The following is a 19,036-nucleotide window of genomic DNA, read 5'->3' as shown; positions in this document are numbered from 1 at the left end:
AGTGAAGTTAGTCTTGGGCTAATTTCGGAGTAACGGTTTTTTAAATTTTTGTTATTGTAATTGAATTTAAGTGTATTCTGAAACTGCAAATCAAGTAGATTTTTAAAAATTGTTACCATTAAACTTCTCTATAAGATCAGAATTATTTCACTACTTTACAATAAACCCAAATTGCAAGGGGGAAAAGTAGATGCCGGAGGTAATAAGGGCATTGTAACCTCCGTCCATCTACCTCATTTCTGTCTGTTCATTTGTTAAAATATTTTTTACTTCATACATGAAATTATCTTTAATTGACTGTATTAGCTAATGTTATACTTTAAACCTAAAAATAAATTAACACCAAAAAAGCATCATGGTCTGTTTTATTAGCAGGGTTTCATAAAAATTTTTATTTTAAAAAACATCTTTGGGAGGTGGGGGGGAGGGAGAATGAAGTAACCAGGTGATGGGCATTAAGGAGGGCACATGATGTGATGAGCACTGGATGTTATAGGCAACTGATGAATTGTTGAACACTACATCTGAAACTAATGATGTGTACTGTGTGTTGGTAAACTGAATTTAAATTTAAAAAATTAAAGATTAAAAAACACCTTTAAAAATCATTGCTCCCCCACCTCCAAAAAAGAAAAAAGAAAATAAATCACTTCCAAAAGCCTAGTGACTAAGAGCATGCCTTTGGGGTCAAACAAACCTGGGATCATACCCCAAGCTCTGACACTTTTCACAGCCGTGTAACCTTAGGCAAGACATCTCCCCTCCTTAAGCCTCATTTTTCTTATATTTTATGGGGATCATAATCCTGACCCCACAGAATTGTTGTGAAGGTTAAAAGTAATATGAATTCTAGGGTTGGTGGGGCTTAGAAATTCACACACAACACCCCAATTTTACAGACATTCAGCAAATTAATCCAACAAGTATTTATTGAGCCTTTGCTACTGGCAGATGCTGGTATGGATTCTGGCAAAGAACACAGGGTCCTAAGATGAAGAGGTATGTTGATGCAGAGGGACTGGGTTCAAGACATTCAGCCCGTAGGCTGTCCCCTGAGCAATAAGCTATTCCATATCCACAGAGCTGTAAATTTGAGACACACCATCACCATTATGCTCTGGCCTGGGCAGATGTGTCCAGGGCCCAGTCTGGCTATCAGCCCACCCCTCTCCTCCAGCTCTGGGATAAAACATACAAAGCTCTTAAGCCCCTGGCCAGAAAGCAGATTCTGTCCCCACCCCCATGCACACACTCCAGGTCACTCAATTCCAGGGAAGAGCAGCGACTTAGGGAGCAAAAACCAGTAAAGTAGGTCACAGCAGGAAGATGGTAATCCCCCTGATGGCTGGCCAAAGCAGTTGGGCCCCTGCTCCTGGAAGCAGGCTGTTCCTGGCCACCCACCAAGAGGGGCTGTGAGAAGACTTTTAGGGTCTGGATTCCTAGCATCATCCTTCCCAAAGTATGTCCAGGCTAGGTAAGCGGGCTGCCCCAAATGATACATCCTCCATGTTGAGGTCATTCTCAGTCCAAGCTCTTCCTGACTATAACACTTTCTATGCTGGGCTTAGAGATTCTGTCTTTGATTCCACACACTTCTACAAGTGTACTCTTTATACCCAGCCCTAAGCCGGGTGCTAGAGATATAAAGAGGACCTTTGGGAAGCCACAGTGGGGAACTCTGACCCAGACCCAGACAGTAACAAGCCAGAGACAGAAGACAACTGGGGAGCTGTATGGACCTGTAGGAGACTTCTGATTGAGGTCTGGAGTCAGGATTAGGAAGGAAGTGATACTGATCAAGAAAAGGAGTTCACCAGGAGGATATGGGGAAGGGTATTTTGAGTACAGAGAATAAATGTACAAAGACCCAAGGGGAGGGAGCCTGGGTGGCTCAGTCAGTTAAGCATCTGCCTTTAGCTCAGGTCTGATCCCAGCGTCCTGGGATTGAGCCCCCCATCAGGCTCCCTGCTCAGTGGAGCCTGCTTCTCCCTCTCCCTCTGCTGCTCCCCCTGCTTGTGCTCTCTCTCTCTCTCTCTAATAGATAAATAAAATCTTTAAAAAAATAAAAATAAAAAAGACCCAAAGGGATAAAAGTCTGGCCTTTCCTTCTGGAAAATTCTGGTGGTCAAAGTGGGGCAGATGTGGGAGAGATTTTCTCCTGAACTTTCTCCTTTCAGTGATGTGAGACTGGCTGGGAAATAGAAGTGGAGAGAAAAGTACAGGTGAATGAAGCAGAGGAGCAAAGGTAGGACAGAGAGAGTTGACTGAGGTATCTGAGCTAACTGGAATGGGAAGGTGTTTGGAAAGAATGGATGAAGTAGGGCCCCTATACACGAAGATGGAGGTCTCTGAAGGCACCTGTCACCATGGAGCCAAACAAGGGTTCAATTAGGCCTGATTCCTTCCTGTAGGCAGTAGCCCCCCCCCCCCCAGCATGGGCTTTAGAGTAAACCTAGTCTGCCAAGCTCTAGATTCCTACCCTGATTCCTTTGGGCTCCTCTTGTAAAGCCCTCTCCAACTCAGCCCCATCTTTCCTCTACCACCTGTAAGTCTCACATCCTGACTTCTTTTTTTTTTTTTTTTAAGATTATTTATTTATTTATTTGACAGAGATAGAGACAGCCAGCGGAGAGAGGGAACACAAGCAGGGGGAGTGGGAGAGGAAGAAGGAGGCTCATAGCGGAGGAGCCTGATGTGGGGCTCGATTCCATAAAACTGGGATCACGCCCTGAGCCGAAGGCAGACACTTAACGACTGCGCCACCCAGGCACCCCCTCACATACTGACCTCTATCAGCCCCTATCATATGCCTTCCCTGAAGGCTCCCCTGATGCCAAGCACTGAGTAGGTAGATCCCTGATCCATGCTCAGGCAGAGGGGAGTCGCAGGAGTGGACTGAATCAACTGTGGGCAGAGCTGGCTTATGCAGGGCCTCATAGGCAATGAAAAAAGCTTTAACATCGGAATCGGTTCTAAATTAAAAAAAAAAAAAAAAAGGAAAATAAAGCAGAGGGAGCGAGAGCAAAAGTCAGTGAAGCCATGGGACTGCCCACACAAGTCATGGGGTGGTGGCTTGGAGTACGGTCCTAGAGGTGGTGGTAGAGGACTGATTGAGAGAGGGTCTCACCCTCCCTGAGGACTCCTCCTTCCCTCAGGATTCTGCCCGTGTAGATTCTTGCTCTTCTCCACCAGGATGAACAGGGTTTCCTCACACACCACACACTTATTCCATATTTCCAGAAAGTCTTCTGGGATTATTGACTTCACACTGCATACCTCTTCTCAAAGAACAAGCTTGGGTACAACAGAGGCCAGATGAATCCTCATCATGACCCCAGTTTCTGCAGCTCCAGGTCACCGGAATATAGACGGAAACAGGGACTCCCCACCTTCTGGAACGGTCTCCCCTCAGGTAGACGAGGACCCCAGAGAGGGAGAGGACAGAGCACTTAACCTGTCTTGAAGGTGAAGGTGGTAGTTAGCAGAGATGGCAGGAATATGGAGGCTGGAATGAATGTGAGGATGGGGGTGAACTGGCTCGAGGGGGGTTAGGGCGGGGTGGTACACTTCAGCCCCTCACATGCCCATAGGGGCCAGAATGGGGGGGCGGGGGGAAGGAAGGGGTAGAAATGCCAGCCCAGGAGAACAGAGGAAGGCTGTGCATTCTGGAAGATTTCGGGTCACCACCATAGCTCCTGGAACCTGCACACAATGGAAAACTCTGCATAGCCAGCCCTGGGAAATGAGTGTAAGTAGAAAGATTGAGTCCCCTGTGGTGGCCATGGGCCCTGCCCATCCATCCCTGGGGATCAGCTTCTGGAGGCTCTGCCTCAACCAAGTGGGGCTGGCTATGGCCAGCAGAAAGGAAGGAGCTTAGTACAAATATAAATACCTTTAATGAAAGCCAAGGGCACCTGGCAAACCCCGCAGCAGCTGCCAGAGCAGGGTAGGAGGCAGGGGTGCTACAACTCCACCAGACTGGCTAGGCCAGAGGTCCCAGGAGGCAGCTGAGCGCCAGAGCAGCTGCCAGCAGTGAGGGTGTCGGGGCTGGGGTGGGTGCAGATGCTCTTGCCTGCAGCGTCTCCTGGTTGGTCTCAGGGCCTGTCCCATGCTCCTTAATACGCACAGGGGTTCCGCACAGAGCATGCAAGTTATCTGGGTGCGGGGCCCGGCGAGCTTCTTGCTGTAGTGACTCCCACACAGCAGCAGCCTCCTCCGGGCAGCGCAACAGGACTCGGGAGGCACAGACGTGGAAGTCATTCCAAGACCTGTTAAAGGCTTGGAGTTAGGGTACTTCTGTGGGGCAAAGAGCCTTCTGTAATGGGAAGGAAAAGGTTCAGGCCTTAGGGTGGTGTGGGGTTCCCGCAGTTAGGTGGCTGTCTTCACACCTGCTCTTACCTACAGACAGTCTCCAGCTCGCCTCCAAGGCCCATGCTGTCCCCCAGGCGGATGAGACACTCAGCGAAGCCCTGGTATATGGTGTCACAGCCCCCTGGGCCCGTTGCAGCTGCTGCCAGGGGAGAGACAAGGACTAGGGCTGGGGGTGGAGAGTGGTTGATAGGACGAGCTGCCCCTCCCCCCTTTACCACCAAGCCCCCAGGGGCTTGTTTACCTGGGTGTGCTCAAGGGACGTGACTCAGCGTGAAACAGAGGCACCCAAGGGAACCAGCGGGCACATCTGGGGATCCGCCTGCATTGGGTCCCCTCTAGGCACAACCCAGACAGAATATGTGGAGAGGGGGGAAGAAGGTGTCTTGTCCCAAGGGGTTGGCTCTTCCTCTGAGATTTTAGGGTCACAGGTCAGGTGAGGATGGTCCGAGTGAAGGAGTCAGGACACAGAGAAGAGGGGCAGGGTCCAGGGATACAGGCTCCCTTAACTGTCCTACAGGCTGGACAAGCTTCACTTGGCCATCCCACCCCAGCCCCAAAAAACGGGTGTTCTCAGCCAGGTAGAGCAGGATAGGCAGGGTCAGGATCCAGATCAGACGCTAAGAGAGCGCCTCAGGGGTCCCACGACTGGTTTAGGGGTCCCACGAGAGCCTCGGTCTCTCTTTACCAGAATGGGCAATGTAGAATTTTGGGGTTCTTTCCCCATGACTTGGTGTCAGGTCACACCCATTTTGCATCCTGAAGCCACCGACACGTATTATCCTCTCCCTGAAGCCCTCGCACATCCTCTCCAGCCTGGTTCCCAGGGCTGAGGAAGGCTGGGCCTCAGCTCCCACACACCCTACACCTAGACTGGGGAGAGGGCATGCCACCCAGCCGCTAAGCCCGGTCCAGAACTCCCGCACTCACCGAGTGGTAGCAACAGCAGCAACAGCCCCAGCACCCCGGAAAGTCGGGGTAGTCGCTGGCGGTGGTGACAGGAGCAGTAGCTGTGCATCATCCCCGCATCATCCTCGGCTGCGAGCCTAGTGCTGGAGCTAGCAGCTTGGAAGTGCAGCCCTTCGGCCCAGCCCCCGGAAGAAGGGATTGTGATTGGATGGGAGCCGGGGGCGGGGCCCAAAGCCAGTTGGCGGCCCCGCCCCAGTACCCAGAGCTGCGAAGGAGGGGAGGAACCCCCGGGGGGTAAGAGCTGGGGACACAAACAATTGCAGAGCTGACCCCAGGGCCCCTGTCTCAGAGATGGAAAGGGGATCTAGGAAGGCAGCTGTGCAGATGAGGGTAGGTGTCCAGGCACCTGGGTTAGCCTAGACAGAATTCCACACAGGGAAGAGAGAAGGGAGAGAGAACAGAGGCCCTTAACAAAGTTACACCAAAAGCACACACATACTCCATTTTATTCCAAAAGCATTTAATTGAATTTCTCAATATTTTTCAAAAACAAAAAGATCCAAATCGGAGTTAAAAAGGAACATGGAAAATTCAACTCAAGTGGTGTCACGATCTCAGGGGTCATGCTCCAGGCATGGCAGAACCCAAGAAGGCACAATACCCACCCTGGGCCCAGCCTAAACCTGCTGGCTACCACAACCTGTAGACCACAGCCAGTGCTCTCCCCTCAAACACCCCTGAGGTGGGAGCTTGAGCAGGTAAAAGAGTAGACATGACCCTGCTTTGGCCTAGGCCTGTCTCTGGCCTTCTGTGCCTCCCCACCCCAGGGCAAGGCAGGCTTAGCTAAGGGAGGCTAGGGGTTACAAGGCCATGCAGCATGAGGCTGAGACGCCGGGCCACTTTGCCAAGTGAGTTGTGTGGCTCAGCCTGCAGGAACTGGAAGAGCTTCTGGCGCACCTGGGCCATGACGGAGCCCATGTGGTCCCGAGTGATGGGGTCACTGTGGTCCAGGTGCATCACAGCCTCTTCCAGGTAGCTGTGGTGGAAGAAAGGGACAGGATGCAGGTGGGCTCCAGCAGATGGGAGTGCCCCCTAGTGGCACTGAGACCCAGAGGGACTGCTGATAAAGGGGGGGCCTCAAAGCTGGAGATGGGTGGGGACAGACGGGTTTGGTGGAGAAAATTAGGAAGCAGAATCAGGCAGGAGTCTCTGCTTGGTCGACTCCTCCACCTTCACCCCAGCCTGTCTCCTGATCCCTGAGTCCACTCACCTGAGCTTGAGGTCAGTTCGAGTACCAAGGTCAGAGGCCAGCTGCTGGATGAGGGAAAGGAGCACAGGCTGGGAGAGTGGGCAGGGTGGCTGCCCAAAAACCTGCCCTGGGTCCACAGTTTCACACACATACAGCACCAGGTTCAGGTCAGCAGCTGTCAGGGCCTAGCGAGAGAACGGTGATTATAGCTAAGGTCAGAACGGAGAACCTGCTGGTCTGGCTGTGTGGCTCGGGTGAGGATGATCAGAAAAGGGCACTGAGAGCTCCAGAGGGGGGATGCTCAGGGGCCTAGAGACAGTAATAGAGAGCTGTGTTGTTACTCTGGGGGATCAGGAAAGGTTTCCTAAGAAGGGTGGTCATGAAGCAAGGTAGACGGAGGTAGAAAGAAAGGGTCCGGGCAGAGGGGAAAGCAGGGGAAATGGCCTGAAGCCAAAGAGAACCAAGAACAGTGCACTAGGGCCAGACCACCCCAAGCCTGGAAGGTAGAGCACGGTGTGTGGGCCCTGTCAGGAGACACCTGACCCTTACCTGGACCTACTGCCTGGCATACCTGCTGGAAGGCCTGATTGAGGTGGCCCTGCTGCAGCAGCTGCAGGATATGGGCTTGCTGGGCCTGGCAGTCGAGGTGGGCAGCGGGGACAGGTGTACCAGCAGCTGAACGCATGGCCTGCATGATGCTAGACGTGACGGCGGCCTGTTGCTCCTTGAGTGCTACACTCACCTCACCCTTAACAATGCGCTGTACCTGTGCTAAAATGGACTCCTGCAGGCTGCAAAGGGAAGTGAGGGAGATGAGGTAGACAGGAAGGCTGGTCTGGCGCTTTCCAAACCCAGCACCTTGCCCAATATCCTGCCCACACACCTGCCCACAGCCACGTGCAGCTGGTGCTGCACCTCAGCCCGAACGCTGCTGGACACGGTGGCCGCCATCTGCTCAGTGGCACCCTGCAGTGTGCTGACCAGGCCCCGCAGCTGGGCCAACACGGGCTCCCGTGCCTCCTGTTCACGTGCCTTCCTGCTCTTCATGTGGCTCTCCAGCTGCTGCAAGTCTGAGGGGTGACCACAGGGGCCATGAGAGGGCTGACAGGGGAGAGAGGGACAGCTCCTCCCACCTAGAGGCATAGGACCCCACCCACATTCTTGCGTGCCCAGTCGGAAGCTCTCATTGATCTGTTGGAACATGGCCTGGCAGCTCTTCTCAAAGGCTGGCAGCACCACACTCTGGAAGGCTTCACGGTAGGCAGCCTGCATTGGCCCCTGTAATGTGTCTGCAGCTGCTCGGGCAATGGCATCTGTCAAGTTCTGGAGGTAGAGGGAGGGCTGAGTTGAAAGGCTAAGCCCGACTTGGCATGACCAGGCCCACCAACCACCAACCTCCCTCATCTCGGGCCCTACAGCACCTTGGACTTTAGCAGCTTGGAGATATTCTCTTTCATGCTACCCTCCACGGCTGTGAGCTTGGTGACCACTGAGTTGCTCAGCTGGCCTGCCACTGGCTCCAGACTCCTAGAGACACCTGGGGCACAATGACGAGGAACAGGTGGGGCCACAAAAAGCAGCCTGACAGACAGGGAGCCTCACTCCCACCTGGCCCACCCAGAAGTCTCCATGCCAAACTCACATGGAGGCACCGTCTTCTTGATCTCATCCCGTATGCTGCGCTCCAGCCGCCCCGCTACAGCCGAAGACAGTGCCTGGGACAGCTGCTGTGTCAGCTGCTCCTGCAGCTGCCCACCCCGCTGCTGCCCCTCAGCCAGTGCCCGCTCCAGCCGCCGCTCTGCACTGGAGCTAAGGAATAGGCCTGGGGCAGGTCCCACGTCCCTTCCTGGGCCAAGAACGCTGCTGCTGTCCCTACCCCTATGCAATGTTGTGCCATGACCCATAAGGATACGCTCCTGCTCATGCCGTGACTCCAGGGCGCGTTCTACGTGGCCCGTGACGGTGCTTTGCAGGCCTTCAAGTTGGGTGCAAAGACGCTGTAGCAATTCTTCCTGGCTGTGCCGCAGCTCTGCCAGCTCTCTCTGCTGTTGCCAAATTAGTGCTGGCCAGTCCTCAGGAGGTTCTGCCACCTGCCAAGAGCACTGACAGTCAGGTGATGCCTGCCACATACATTCCCACACACCAGACCAGGGACCGGCCCAGAGCTCTTCCCCATCCTCACAGCGAGGAGTCCCAGAAAGAGAAAGGTTGCTATGACACTTACCTGGTGCTCCATGAGCCGGGACCCCACGGCCGAATCCCTGCCATGGACAAGAAGCAGCTCAGGCCATGTCAGGCAGGGCAGCCAGAGGACCACCCCCTCTCCCTGGCCACAGGACCCCACCACCCCCTACCCGTCATCTTTCTTGCCCTTTCTCTTAAGCTTGGGTGAGGCTCGAGGAGAACTCTTGGTCTTCCAGTCCTTGGCCGGTAGCCGTGGAGTCGGAACTTTGGTGCCAAAGCCTCCTGCAGCAGAGGCAAGGCTAGCCACTTCATCATCATGGTCACTGTAGGAAGGGGAGGGAGAAAAATAAGCACCGACCCACTTGCTGGCCCTCCCTCATGAGAGGAACAGTGTAGGGTGGCACCTACCTTTGCTCAGCACTGGCGTCCTGGCTGTCGTGTTGCTGCAGCAGGTGATAAGGTGGTCGGTGGAAGGCCAGGCTCTTGTGCTTCTCCTGGAGGCCATTCCTGGGACTGAAGGAACAGGCCAACTCAACAGCAGATGACTCTATCTGAGACCCCTCCCACCGGTCCATGTTCCCCTCCCAGGTTCCTCACCTCTCTGCCAGGCTGCTGCAGGTCTCACGGGTAATGTCTGGTGCCGTGGGCCAGACCTGACTGTCAGGGGCTGTGGCCTCCTGGGTCAGTGCTGCCTCCAAAAGGGAAGGGGTACTATGCCGATCCCCATCCCCAGGGCCTCCATCCAGGCCAAGCTGGGAGCCAAGCTCAGGCCCTGGCCGGGGCCGTGGGGATAGCAGGTGTAGCGCTGAGGCAGCCGAGGCCATACTGTCTGGCTCAAGACCCTCAGGAGCAGAGGAGACAAAACCACGGGACAGGGCCTCAGATGCGATCTCAGGGATGTCCTGGGACAGGGCAGTGGAAGCTGAGGAGATAACATCAGGGGAGCGGGTACGGCTAGGAGAAGCCTGTGGTAGCCCCAGGGGCTCTACTTCCTGCAGCTCCAGTGACAGCGCAGAGGCAGCAGTAGGCACCTGAGGTGGAACAAAGATGGGACTTAGGTGGTGGGACGTGAGGAAGAGGGAGCACAAGACATGAGGCCTGATGTCTGTAGCGATGGGACAGTGAAGGGGGATGCAGGTCAAAAATCCCACAGCCCAGGAGGAGAAGACGTGGGGATGGATACAGGCTGAGAAACTGCCCTCCAGAGAACAGGGGAGGCTGGGATGACCTCAGGGAAAGACCTCAGGTGCTGTGGGAGAAAACAGCCACCAAGCTTCCCACTACCACATACCTACCACCTTGCAATTCATACACACCCACACACATACCTGCCCAGGTGCTTTGGGAGTCAGTTTGTCAGCTGGACCTGGGAGCAGACTGGGCAAGAGGCTGCGTGGGCTTGCTTGCAGGCTGCTACTGCTGCTCATTGTCAGACTGCCATCCAGCTGCAGCTTGGGGCTCAAGGTCAGCTCCTCAGGTGGCCTGAGGGCAGGAAGGCTGAGGTGTAGCAGCCAGAGCTTGGCATCACCTGGCACCAGCCCCTGCCATCCCCCAACTCCAATCCTTGCTTCACCTGGGCAAGGAGGGGTCCACGGCTGAGGTACTGCTCATAGCAGACACAGCTGTGAGAGACGAGGAGCTGGAGCTGGAGCTGCTGCTGCTGCTGCTGCTGGGGGACGCAGCGATCTGTGGAGATGCAGGACATCAAGGTTGTGGCCTGCAGGTGGGGCATTCCTGGGGCCCCCTGCCTGTAGCCCCACACCCTGCCCCCAGCACACCTGCTGCAGGGAGGTGCTAGGTGTCATGAAGGCGTCAGGGGTCATCAGCTTGGGCTTAGTCTCACTGCTCAGACTGAGGAAGTCAGCGGGTGCAGGCAGCTCCACTATGCGTCGGGGGTCGGGCTGGGAGCCTTGGGTAGATGACCCCAGGCCCTCAGAGCCCAGTTCAGGCCGAGTCTCTCCAAATGCTATGGGGAAAGCTGCCACTTGAGTCAGATCTCAGACTCTGGTCAGTCTCACCTGCCTCCCTCTTACACCTCACTCACTGAAGTCCTCGTGGGTAGTGTGGGTGGGGAGCGGGGCCACCACATCAGGGTTCAGCTGTGGCTGGAAACGGATCTGCACGTCCTGTAATGCCCTATAGGTAGACAAGGGTGAGAACAGGAGAGAGCTCAAAGAGGCCAGCATCAGTGGGGGGGGGGCACAGAGAGGGCACAGGTCAGACTCCCCAACATACTCACTTAGTATGCACACAGAAGAGTTTGATGAGCACCCCGGCTGCAGACTCCATGGCACCAGCTCCGTGGGTCCCATCTACAGAGACAGTGAGGGCCACTCAGCCCTGGCCCTCTGTGCCTCCGCACTTCCCTACGGACACACATGTTCCCCGACCCTGAGCAGCTCACCAGCCCCTAGGCTGTCATTCTCCTCTTCGGCAGGCAGCACCTCAGTGTGCCGCAGTCGGCAGCGACTCACAACCTGGATCCCGAAGCTCAGCACAGGATGGGTGAGCAGGAACTCCGAGACGGAGCTGAAGCAGGCTCGGCCCTCCTCCTGGTTCTGCAGCAGCTCCATCACGTAGAGGACCTGCACACACGATGCATTCACACCTGGCTCAGAGGCTGCGAGTGCTGGGGATGTGCCCAACACCCCTGCTTCCCTGATGATACCAGCTCTGCCCAGGGTGCCCCACTACAGCCTACCTTCCGTTGCACATCGCTGAGAATAAGGTATTCTGCTGAGAGGTCCAGACAAACCTTGAGGCTGGGGGGCACACTCACTGAGCTGAAGATATCTGGGGAGAAGCTGGGGAGTGGGGGAAGGCAGGATTAATGAGACAGAGAGTGGAAAGAACCCACATCTGTTACTCTGCTGCCCCTGCCCAGCCTCTGCTCACCGAATGGTCTGCAGGCAGGTCCAGGACACTGTGCACCACATCTTTAGCTCCCGATTCTGGTCAGCACCAGTGATGAGGAACCTCCAGAAAGGGACTCTACAAAGCAGCAAGGCATCCAATAGTGGGCTGGGCCCCCCTACTGGAGAACCAAGGTCCAGCCCACCACCCGCCTGCCTGCCCACTCACTCACTCAGGGTCCTGTTTTTTGTGGTTGTCACAGAACAAGAGGCAGGAAAGGGACCGCCCATCATGAGGCTTCCATTCATGCAGACACCTGCAAGAAGGCAGATGAGGGACCCGAGTGAATGATCTTGACCTCACCCTTGGGGGGCGGTTCTTGGTTCCTCAGGCCCTGTCTTACCTTGGCTCGTCCTGCCCTTCAATGTAGATCTGCCAGAACTTGACAAAGCCATCATGGCTTGCAGTAGCCAGGACAGTCCCATCAGGTGAGAGGGCCCCTTCACTCAGGCACTGGGAAGAACCCAAAGAGCCTTGCTTTGCCACCTGACTAGTGGTGGGAACAAGCCCTTCTCAGGTGAGGATGGTAGCGAGCTGAGCTGCCCCACGGAGGATGTGTACATCTGTATGAAAGCCTCATTAAATGGGGGGCTGTACACAAGACCAGACACCCAGGGTGCAGCAGGTTAGGTGTGCACTCTATAGGTAAGGGTCCCTTTGTGTTCAGAGTTCCCACGGGCAGAGTGCCAGTAAAGCTGCCTGTGCAGCTGTGGGTCTGGGGAAGAGACGAGGGGCATAAGCAAAGGAAGGAGGGCAGGGAGGCAATCAGTTGCAGGCTTACGGTGCTGTGGCCTTTTACGACGATGAAGCCTTGCTTGATTTGGCTGACACGCACAGGCCAGGTGCTGTGGTTGGAGCGGAGCATGTCCAGATCCCACACCTCAGCCTGGAGGGTACAAGGTGAGTGTTCAGCCCCTGCCCACACCTTGGCTGCTCTGACCCCTTCTCTCCTCCCATGCCTGGTTCCCTCACCCGGTCCTCATGCAACAGAGCCACTGTGGGGCTGCCCTCCTCACAGCAGTCCTCACTCTCCTCCGGGATGAAGGGGCACCAGATGATCCTGCGGAAGTGGTTCAGTGGTGTGCCCTCCGGCTGCTGGATGTGGACCAAGATCTCCTCTCTGAGCACGGTGTTAAGGGCTAAACAGGTGGATGATGAGGTTTGTCTGGTAGCCCCTGCCCCACCCACCTTTCTTCAGTCTCCCAACCCACTCCAGGGAAAGGATACTGAATTTTGCCATTAACCAGTGCCAAGCGCCACACGAACAGGTTGCCTGCCTCATCCAGGCAGGCCAGCTGTGAGGAATTGAGGTGTGCGAAGGCCAGATCAGCCACACTGCCTGTGAAGCCCTTCAGCAGGGTCCGCTCTGAAGTGCTGACACTGATCACCCGTACCATCGCCGAGCCATTGTTGGCAGCTGAAATGAGAAGAGCGATAGGCCCCGAGGAATTAGCCAGGCCCAGGCAGCAGCAGAGAAGCCCTGCCCTTGCCTGCCTCATTGCCACTACCAGTCTCAAGCCCAGTTTTCCCCCTCGGCTCCCCAAGGCCTGTCAGAGGTGGGGGCAGTACAGACAAGCCTTCTATTGTACCCTAATGGCTGAGTGGGCTGAGTGGCCTGACACTGGATCTGCATCTCTGGGGCTTCTAGCAGAACACCTCCCTCCTCTCTCCTGCCCCTACTCACCCCGAATGGCATAGGCCAAGAAGGAGTTGGACACAGCAATCAGGTTGCCATAGTAGTATTTCTGTTCCCAGTCATACTTGGCCACAGGCTGGATCTTCACCTGAGAACAAAGGGTGAAGAAGATCATAGAGGCTGAGGGCTAGGGTAGATTTGCCAGGGCCCAGTTGGTCCCCAGCATCCCTGGGGACAGGAGAGGCCACATGTGTGAGCCCAGCCACCTATTCACAACTCTTGGGGCCAGATTCCCACAGAGATTTGGCAGCTAACTTTGGCTTCCTGAGACTGAGGCACACTACCTGTCAAGGTGATCCTCACAGTAACTGGCAGCATGGGAAAGGGGAGGGAGAGGCTGAATGTGCCCGCATCCATCATACATGCCATAATGTTCTGGTGCCCACCTTGTTGCTGCCCCGGGCTTTGCTTGAGATGCTAGAGTCACTGCTGGCCACAATCTCCACCTCCTTGGCCAAAATCCCAATGCACGTAGAGCTGTCATCTCCTGTGAGACAGCTAGGGGGAGGGGTGCACAAGCTTGACTCCTGTTCCAGCAATGTCTCAATGGGTAGAGTTGGGAGGGGGAGAGAATACAACCACTCCGGAGAAGGTGTCAAATCCCAGATGCTCAACCCCATCTGGTTCACTGGTCCCCAAACCCACAGCTCCCTTTGCTCACCTCCCTTCTTAGTAATGGGTCTATTTCCATGCTAACATGGAAGCCCAAACTTCAGATTCAGCCCAAGCTCTTGAGCTTGTCCTTGCCCCTCATCCTAGTAAAAATATAATGTAGTTAAGTGCACCACCCCAAAGGCCCCAACACCAACACTGCCATTTCCCATACATACTCACATGACCTGCTTTTCCTGAAGGTTAATAGGTGGCATGGCCCGGAGACCAGGCTTGTTTGTTGAAGTACCATCACCTGAGCAGAGGGGGTCTGGGACAAGAAGCCCGTTGAGATCCCCATTGTAGGCATTAGATGGCCGCTGGCTCTCTGCACTGGGACCTGGGAACAGAAAGTTCCACTCTGATGAGGTTGTTCCACCTGACCTCTCCTCCTGCGGAACTTCATTTAATAACCATGAGGTGGGGCGCCTGGGTAGTGCAGTCGTTAAGCGTCTGCCTTCGGTTCAGGGTGTGATCCCGGCGTTCCGGGATCCAGTCCCACATTGGGCTCCTCTGCTGGGAGCCTGCTTCTTCCTCTCCCACTCCCCTGCTGTGTTCCCTCTCTCGCTCTGTCTCTCTCTGTCAAATAAATAAATAAAATGTTAAAAAAAAAAAAAAAGAACCATGAGGTGCCCTGGGAACATTCACTGAGGGAGCCATGTCGGTGGGGAGGAGGACCCTTGGTTCATCATTTGTTCCATAAACACTGAAGTTGACACAATGTCCTCCAGGACCAAAGACTTGCATGTGGCTCTTCTACCTGAGAGAGGAGTAAAGCCATCAAGAACCCTGTGAAGCCAATTAATATTTAGGCCCGGGTTAGCACAGAGAAACTCTGTACTTGAGGGAAGGCATGGGAAGGGTCAGGACAGACTTCATAAAGGAGGTCCATCAGAGCCAGTGTGGCTGGAACACACAAATATAGGAAAGATGAAGGAAAGACAAGACACAGAGGTCTCAGACATGAAGTCTGGGTGCTTAAATTCTCCCTGTGGCATTGAGAGCCACACAGAGTTTTAAACAGGAAGGTGACATAGTCTGCTATGGCCAGAAGAATGACTGCTCTAAGGCAGCATGTAGGATAGTTAAGAATCCAGGTAAGAGATACCAGGTTCTAGACCAAGATAGATAGTGGCAGACGGTACAGAAGGGAAGATGGGCTCCTAAGGCATGAAAGGACACTGATAAGATGTGGGAGTAAGAGGGGCGCCTGGGTAGCGCACTGGTTAAGCGTCTGCCTTCAGCTCAGGGCGTGATCCCAGCATTCTGGGTTCGAGCCCCACATCAGGCTCCTCCACTAAGAGCCTGCTTCTTCCTCTCCCACTCCCCCTGCTTATGTTCCCTCTCTCGCTGGCTGTCTCTCTCTCAAATAAATAAAATCTTAAAAAAAAAAAAAAGATGTGGGAGTAAGAAAGAAAGAAACCTGCCCCTCAAAGAAATGGCTCAAAAGAAGCCACCTTGGGCAGGTAATCTCAAAAGGAATGGAAATGACGGAGTTGGACAAAGTGGAGAGAAAGTCTAGGATAGCGTGTGTGTAGTCAGGAAAGGCAGCATTTCAGTTGTTTGTCATTGGCTATTTCAAGCACCCTCATAGGCTCAGACACTACCTAAAACTCCCAGATGACAAGGAGACTAGGGCTCCACATGGAAAAACATGGCAAGTTTCTAGTCACAAAACAGTCTGGCATCTGACATGGTCCTCCAGTGCCTCCAGAGGAGACAAGCAAGAGCTATTTGGCAAATGGGGCAATTAAGTACCAATCAATATATAAGGAGTTAAGTGGAGAGCCTCCAGGCCACTTCATCTGGATCAGAGCCACGTTAGCTGCTCAGGGGTAAGCTGGCCACTCTCCTTCCCAGGCAGGCTACCATAAGGACAAACAAACAACCTGCAAAATATTGGCCATGCCAGACTCTATCAAACGTTTGGGCAGTCTAGCCTGCACAGAACTGATGAGCATGAGAGGTCCAAGCCAAACTCCCAAGTAAAGGGAGCACAGACTCCAGGTCTGGGGCAAAGTGCTCAGTAGTTTCAAGGAGCAGATGGATTTTCCTCAGGTGGCAAGTGATAGTAAAACCTACCCAGTGTGAGCACCAATGCCTGCTTCGAAATGCAGCTAGTTTGGGCCTCCCAGCAAGTTTCAGAACAGGGTTTGAAGAAACACCAATTCTCAGCTGTGGCCACTGCATACCCCACAGCACCATCACCAGCCAGTCTTTCAACAACTACAACTTTTCACAGGTTCCTAAACCTGTCAGGAAACTTTGATGTCTTCACACATACTATTTCTTCTTTGCAGAATGCCATTCCTGACACTGAATCACCTGTTCATATTATTAACACCTAGCCTAAACGTTGTCTTCTCTCTCAGATCTGTTCTCAGGCACTCTCCAGCCCCGACCTCAGGTACCCTGTCTCCATCACAGTACCAAAATACTCCTTTTATTCAATGACAACAACATTATAGTATAACCTCATTAGTTCTCTGTGTCCTGGGGGCTCTTTGAGGGCAGGAGCAGCTCTGAGGTATCACTGCAAGCCCAAGTAAAGTTTAAATGAATGGAAATAAACTAAGGATTGCAGATGTTTGTAGCCTAATCCAATCAGGGCCATGCAGTCTGTGATTTGCTTTAATCCCAGAAATGACACAGAACTGGGGCTGGTCACCTGCCTCCTGAAAATCAGTTTTAGAACAGCAGGCCTGGAATCTGTATTCCAGAGTGAAGGGCAAATTGCAGAGGGTGACCAGTGGCTCTTCAGGACAGTGCTTAGGTCTAGACCCAGAACTCGGCATACAGAGCCCATAAAGACCAGGCCTCTGAACTATATGGTATAAGGATGGGGCACCTGAGCTAGTCCCAGGAACACTTCAGACCTTGGGGCCAGGGTACGAAGGGCCCCCTGCGGACTCAGAGAAGGAACCTCACCTTCACCAGAGACGCTGAAGGACGAGGCAGAACGGCCCGGCCCCGGGATGAGAAGGGATCTGAACCCTTGGGGGACACGCTCAGGAATTTACTGCTCCAACCCTCACCAGCCAGGAAGATGCGGTATGGGTCCTGAGGGACCTGCAGACACTGAGGGCGGCCCAGGCCCACACCGCCCTTCTGCCCGCTCGCGAAAGGCCCACCCTCGCTGTCCCGGCTCACCCCCCGCGGGCCGGTCCAGCTTAAGGATGTCCCGCAGGTGCTGCGTGGCGTCCTCGATGTCGATGCTCGCGCAGGAGGAGGCCATGGGCCCAGCCGCGGGCGCCTCGTCCGCGCCGCGTTCGTTTCGCTGCCGCCGCGCACCGTGCAGCCGCGCACAGCCCTGCCGGGACCAGACAGCAGGACACCGGTCACTCGGTTCGGTCCACCCGCAGCCAGCAAACCGCCGCCCGCGCCGCGTCTCTGTACCCCACCAGACCCACCAACCGCCTCCACTTCCGGCCCTCCGGAGCGCCGGCTCCCGGAACCTGCGCGGGGTGGAGAAGAAAGGTTCCGGGCTGGGGGCGGAAGCCTCGCCCCTCCCGGACCCTTTGGTCAACGGGAGTTCCTCAAGGCTGAGGCAGAACAAATGTCCACGTATTGGACTGCCCAACAGCTATTCGCCTCAGGACATCCCGTCCAGTCTATGCCCATTCCCAGAACATGGACTCATGATGGGCCTGGAACTGGATCAACTCAGCCGCCCAGGTTACAGTCTTAGGGACAAGGCTGAATTTGTACGGGCCTAGGTTTCCCCTTAGGGAAATGGGGCAGGGCAACCCAAAGTCTCAGGGGTTCCAAGGGGAGATGGTCACACCACGAAAATGAGATTAACGTCCCCCAGCAACCCCTGCCCACCCAGGCCTGACACCCTCAGGCAGGAAGAAAGAAACCAGAGTATACAAACACCTCTTTATTGCAGAAATTTCAGGCACAGGTACATGGAAGAAGCCGTATTGCAGATTTTATACAGGGTGGTTTAAGAGGCAGAAGGCATCTACCTCTCTCCCAACCCCCACTTCCCAAACACACAGGATCCTCAATCTGTCCCACTTAAATCTCCTGAATTTGTGGTCTTCTAAAAACAGTACGTCATCCAGTCCTGTGCTCAGACTAGCCAGGCAACTTGTGGGGGTCCGAGGAAGTCCTTGGCCTCCACCCATAGTGCAGGAGGGAAGGGGGAGTGCAGGTCAGGCATAACTGTGGTGCCCTCACCAATCCTGAAACCCCTAACAGGGCACCAGCCCAAGACCTGGGTTTGGTTCTAGCTTCTGGTTGCTACCTTGCCACCAGGCTTATACCAACAGACATCTCAGGGCTAAAGGGCTAGTTCTGCAACAGGCAAGGCCTCTCTCCCCCAAAGTGAGAAGCAGAAATGCCCCAATACTTAAGATTTCCTGGGACTTGAAGACAATGTGAAGGTGTGTGTGATGAGGGAGGAAGCAGGAGGCCTAGTGATGCCTTGCAAAGGTCTGAGAGGTGAGAAATCCCAGAGCTCAAATCCCTCAAACTCAGACTCTGATTGCCTATTTTCATAACTCTAAGTCTGTACTCCAACACAACTAGACCTGGCTCTGTGGGCAATGAAAGCTGGGTGTTCTGGGCACTCACCTCTGGGCAACGATATCCAAAGCAGGTGGTACAAAATCTGAGCTACCCTCTGCTTGGCTTGGGGTTTATGGGGCACCCTGGATGTGATCCTGACCATTGCGGGGGTAGAACAGGACCCTCTCCCTTAAACCTTTGCTCATTTTATACAGGGTAGTTTGGCTGAGGCCTCAGTCCAGAGCACCTGAACCTGATGAGTCACTTTCAGTGGGATTCTAGATCATCATCTCTATTACCAGAACCCTGATCCTACCCAATGTAGGAGTCATCGGAACTGACTGCAGAGGCTTCAGTGCAAAGAAAGCTTCGGGCCGGACAGGAACTCTGTCTGCAGCTCAGTTTTCCAAGACCAGGGGGGCTGAGATGGGGAATACTATGCCCTATAGGGCTTCTGAGAGAAGCTAGCTAGGAGTGCTGCTTCAGCAGTCTTCTCTTTGCAACAGGTATTGCTGCGTTGGGGGAGAGGTGGGAAGGTGAGACATGAGAGCCAA

The 19,036-nt window shown here is 54.4% G+C and overlaps 2 protein-coding genes across 4 annotated transcripts; both read right to left on the bottom strand.

Annotated features, from left to right (window-relative positions):
* Positions 1-586: 586 nt before the first annotated feature.
* Positions 587-5,642, bottom strand: NRN1L (neuritin 1 like). Of its 2 annotated transcripts, none has more exons than XM_011223954.3 (4): positions 5,299-5,642; positions 4,399-4,507; positions 3,893-4,268; positions 587-3,458 (listed from the first exon to the last, which is right to left on the bottom strand). In XM_011223954.3, exons 1-3 carry the CDS (start codon positions 5,387-5,389, stop codon positions 3,983-3,985), a joined length of 486 nt encoding a protein of 161 aa, XP_011222256.1. In that variant the 5' UTR covers positions 5,390-5,642; the 3' UTR covers positions 587-3,458; positions 3,893-3,982. The 2 variants fall into 2 exon arrangements, with proteins under 2 accessions (XP_011222256.1, XP_011222255.1); XM_011223953.3 differs by having other exon boundaries at positions 589-3,458; positions 4,399-4,510.
* A 138-nt stretch (positions 5,643-5,780) lies between these two features.
* EDC4 (enhancer of mRNA decapping 4) lies at positions 5,781-17,252 on the bottom strand. 2 transcript variants are annotated; one of them, XM_011223952.3, is made up of 29 exons: positions 17,121-17,252; positions 14,154-14,310; positions 13,706-13,817; positions 13,308-13,407; positions 12,851-13,040; positions 12,596-12,743; positions 12,405-12,509; positions 11,967-12,076; positions 11,796-11,879; positions 11,606-11,701; positions 11,412-11,514; positions 11,115-11,295; positions 10,950-11,022; positions 10,755-10,846; positions 10,489-10,688; positions 10,284-10,396; positions 10,039-10,192; positions 9,308-9,741; positions 9,119-9,223; positions 8,881-9,033; positions 8,751-8,787; positions 8,439-8,616; positions 8,169-8,324; positions 7,948-8,063; positions 7,684-7,849; positions 7,410-7,596; positions 7,098-7,317; positions 6,548-6,711; positions 5,781-6,313 (listed from the first exon to the last, which is right to left on the bottom strand). In XM_011223952.3, exons 1-29 carry the CDS (start codon positions 17,203-17,205, stop codon positions 6,121-6,123), a joined length of 4,212 nt encoding a protein of 1,403 aa, XP_011222254.1. In that variant the 5' UTR covers positions 17,206-17,252; the 3' UTR covers positions 5,781-6,120. The 2 variants fall into 2 exon arrangements, with proteins under 2 accessions (XP_011222254.1, XP_002918476.1); XM_002918430.4 differs by having other exon boundaries at positions 10,489-10,676.
* Positions 17,253-19,036: the final 1,784 nt, after the last annotated feature.

This window comes from Ailuropoda melanoleuca, chromosome 12 (assembly GCF_002007445.2).
Source record: "Ailuropoda melanoleuca isolate Jingjing chromosome 12, ASM200744v2, whole genome shotgun sequence".
Taxonomy (NCBI): Eukaryota; Metazoa; Chordata; class Mammalia; order Carnivora; family Ursidae; genus Ailuropoda; species Ailuropoda melanoleuca.
This window is presented reverse-complemented; position numbering and strand designations above follow the sequence as displayed.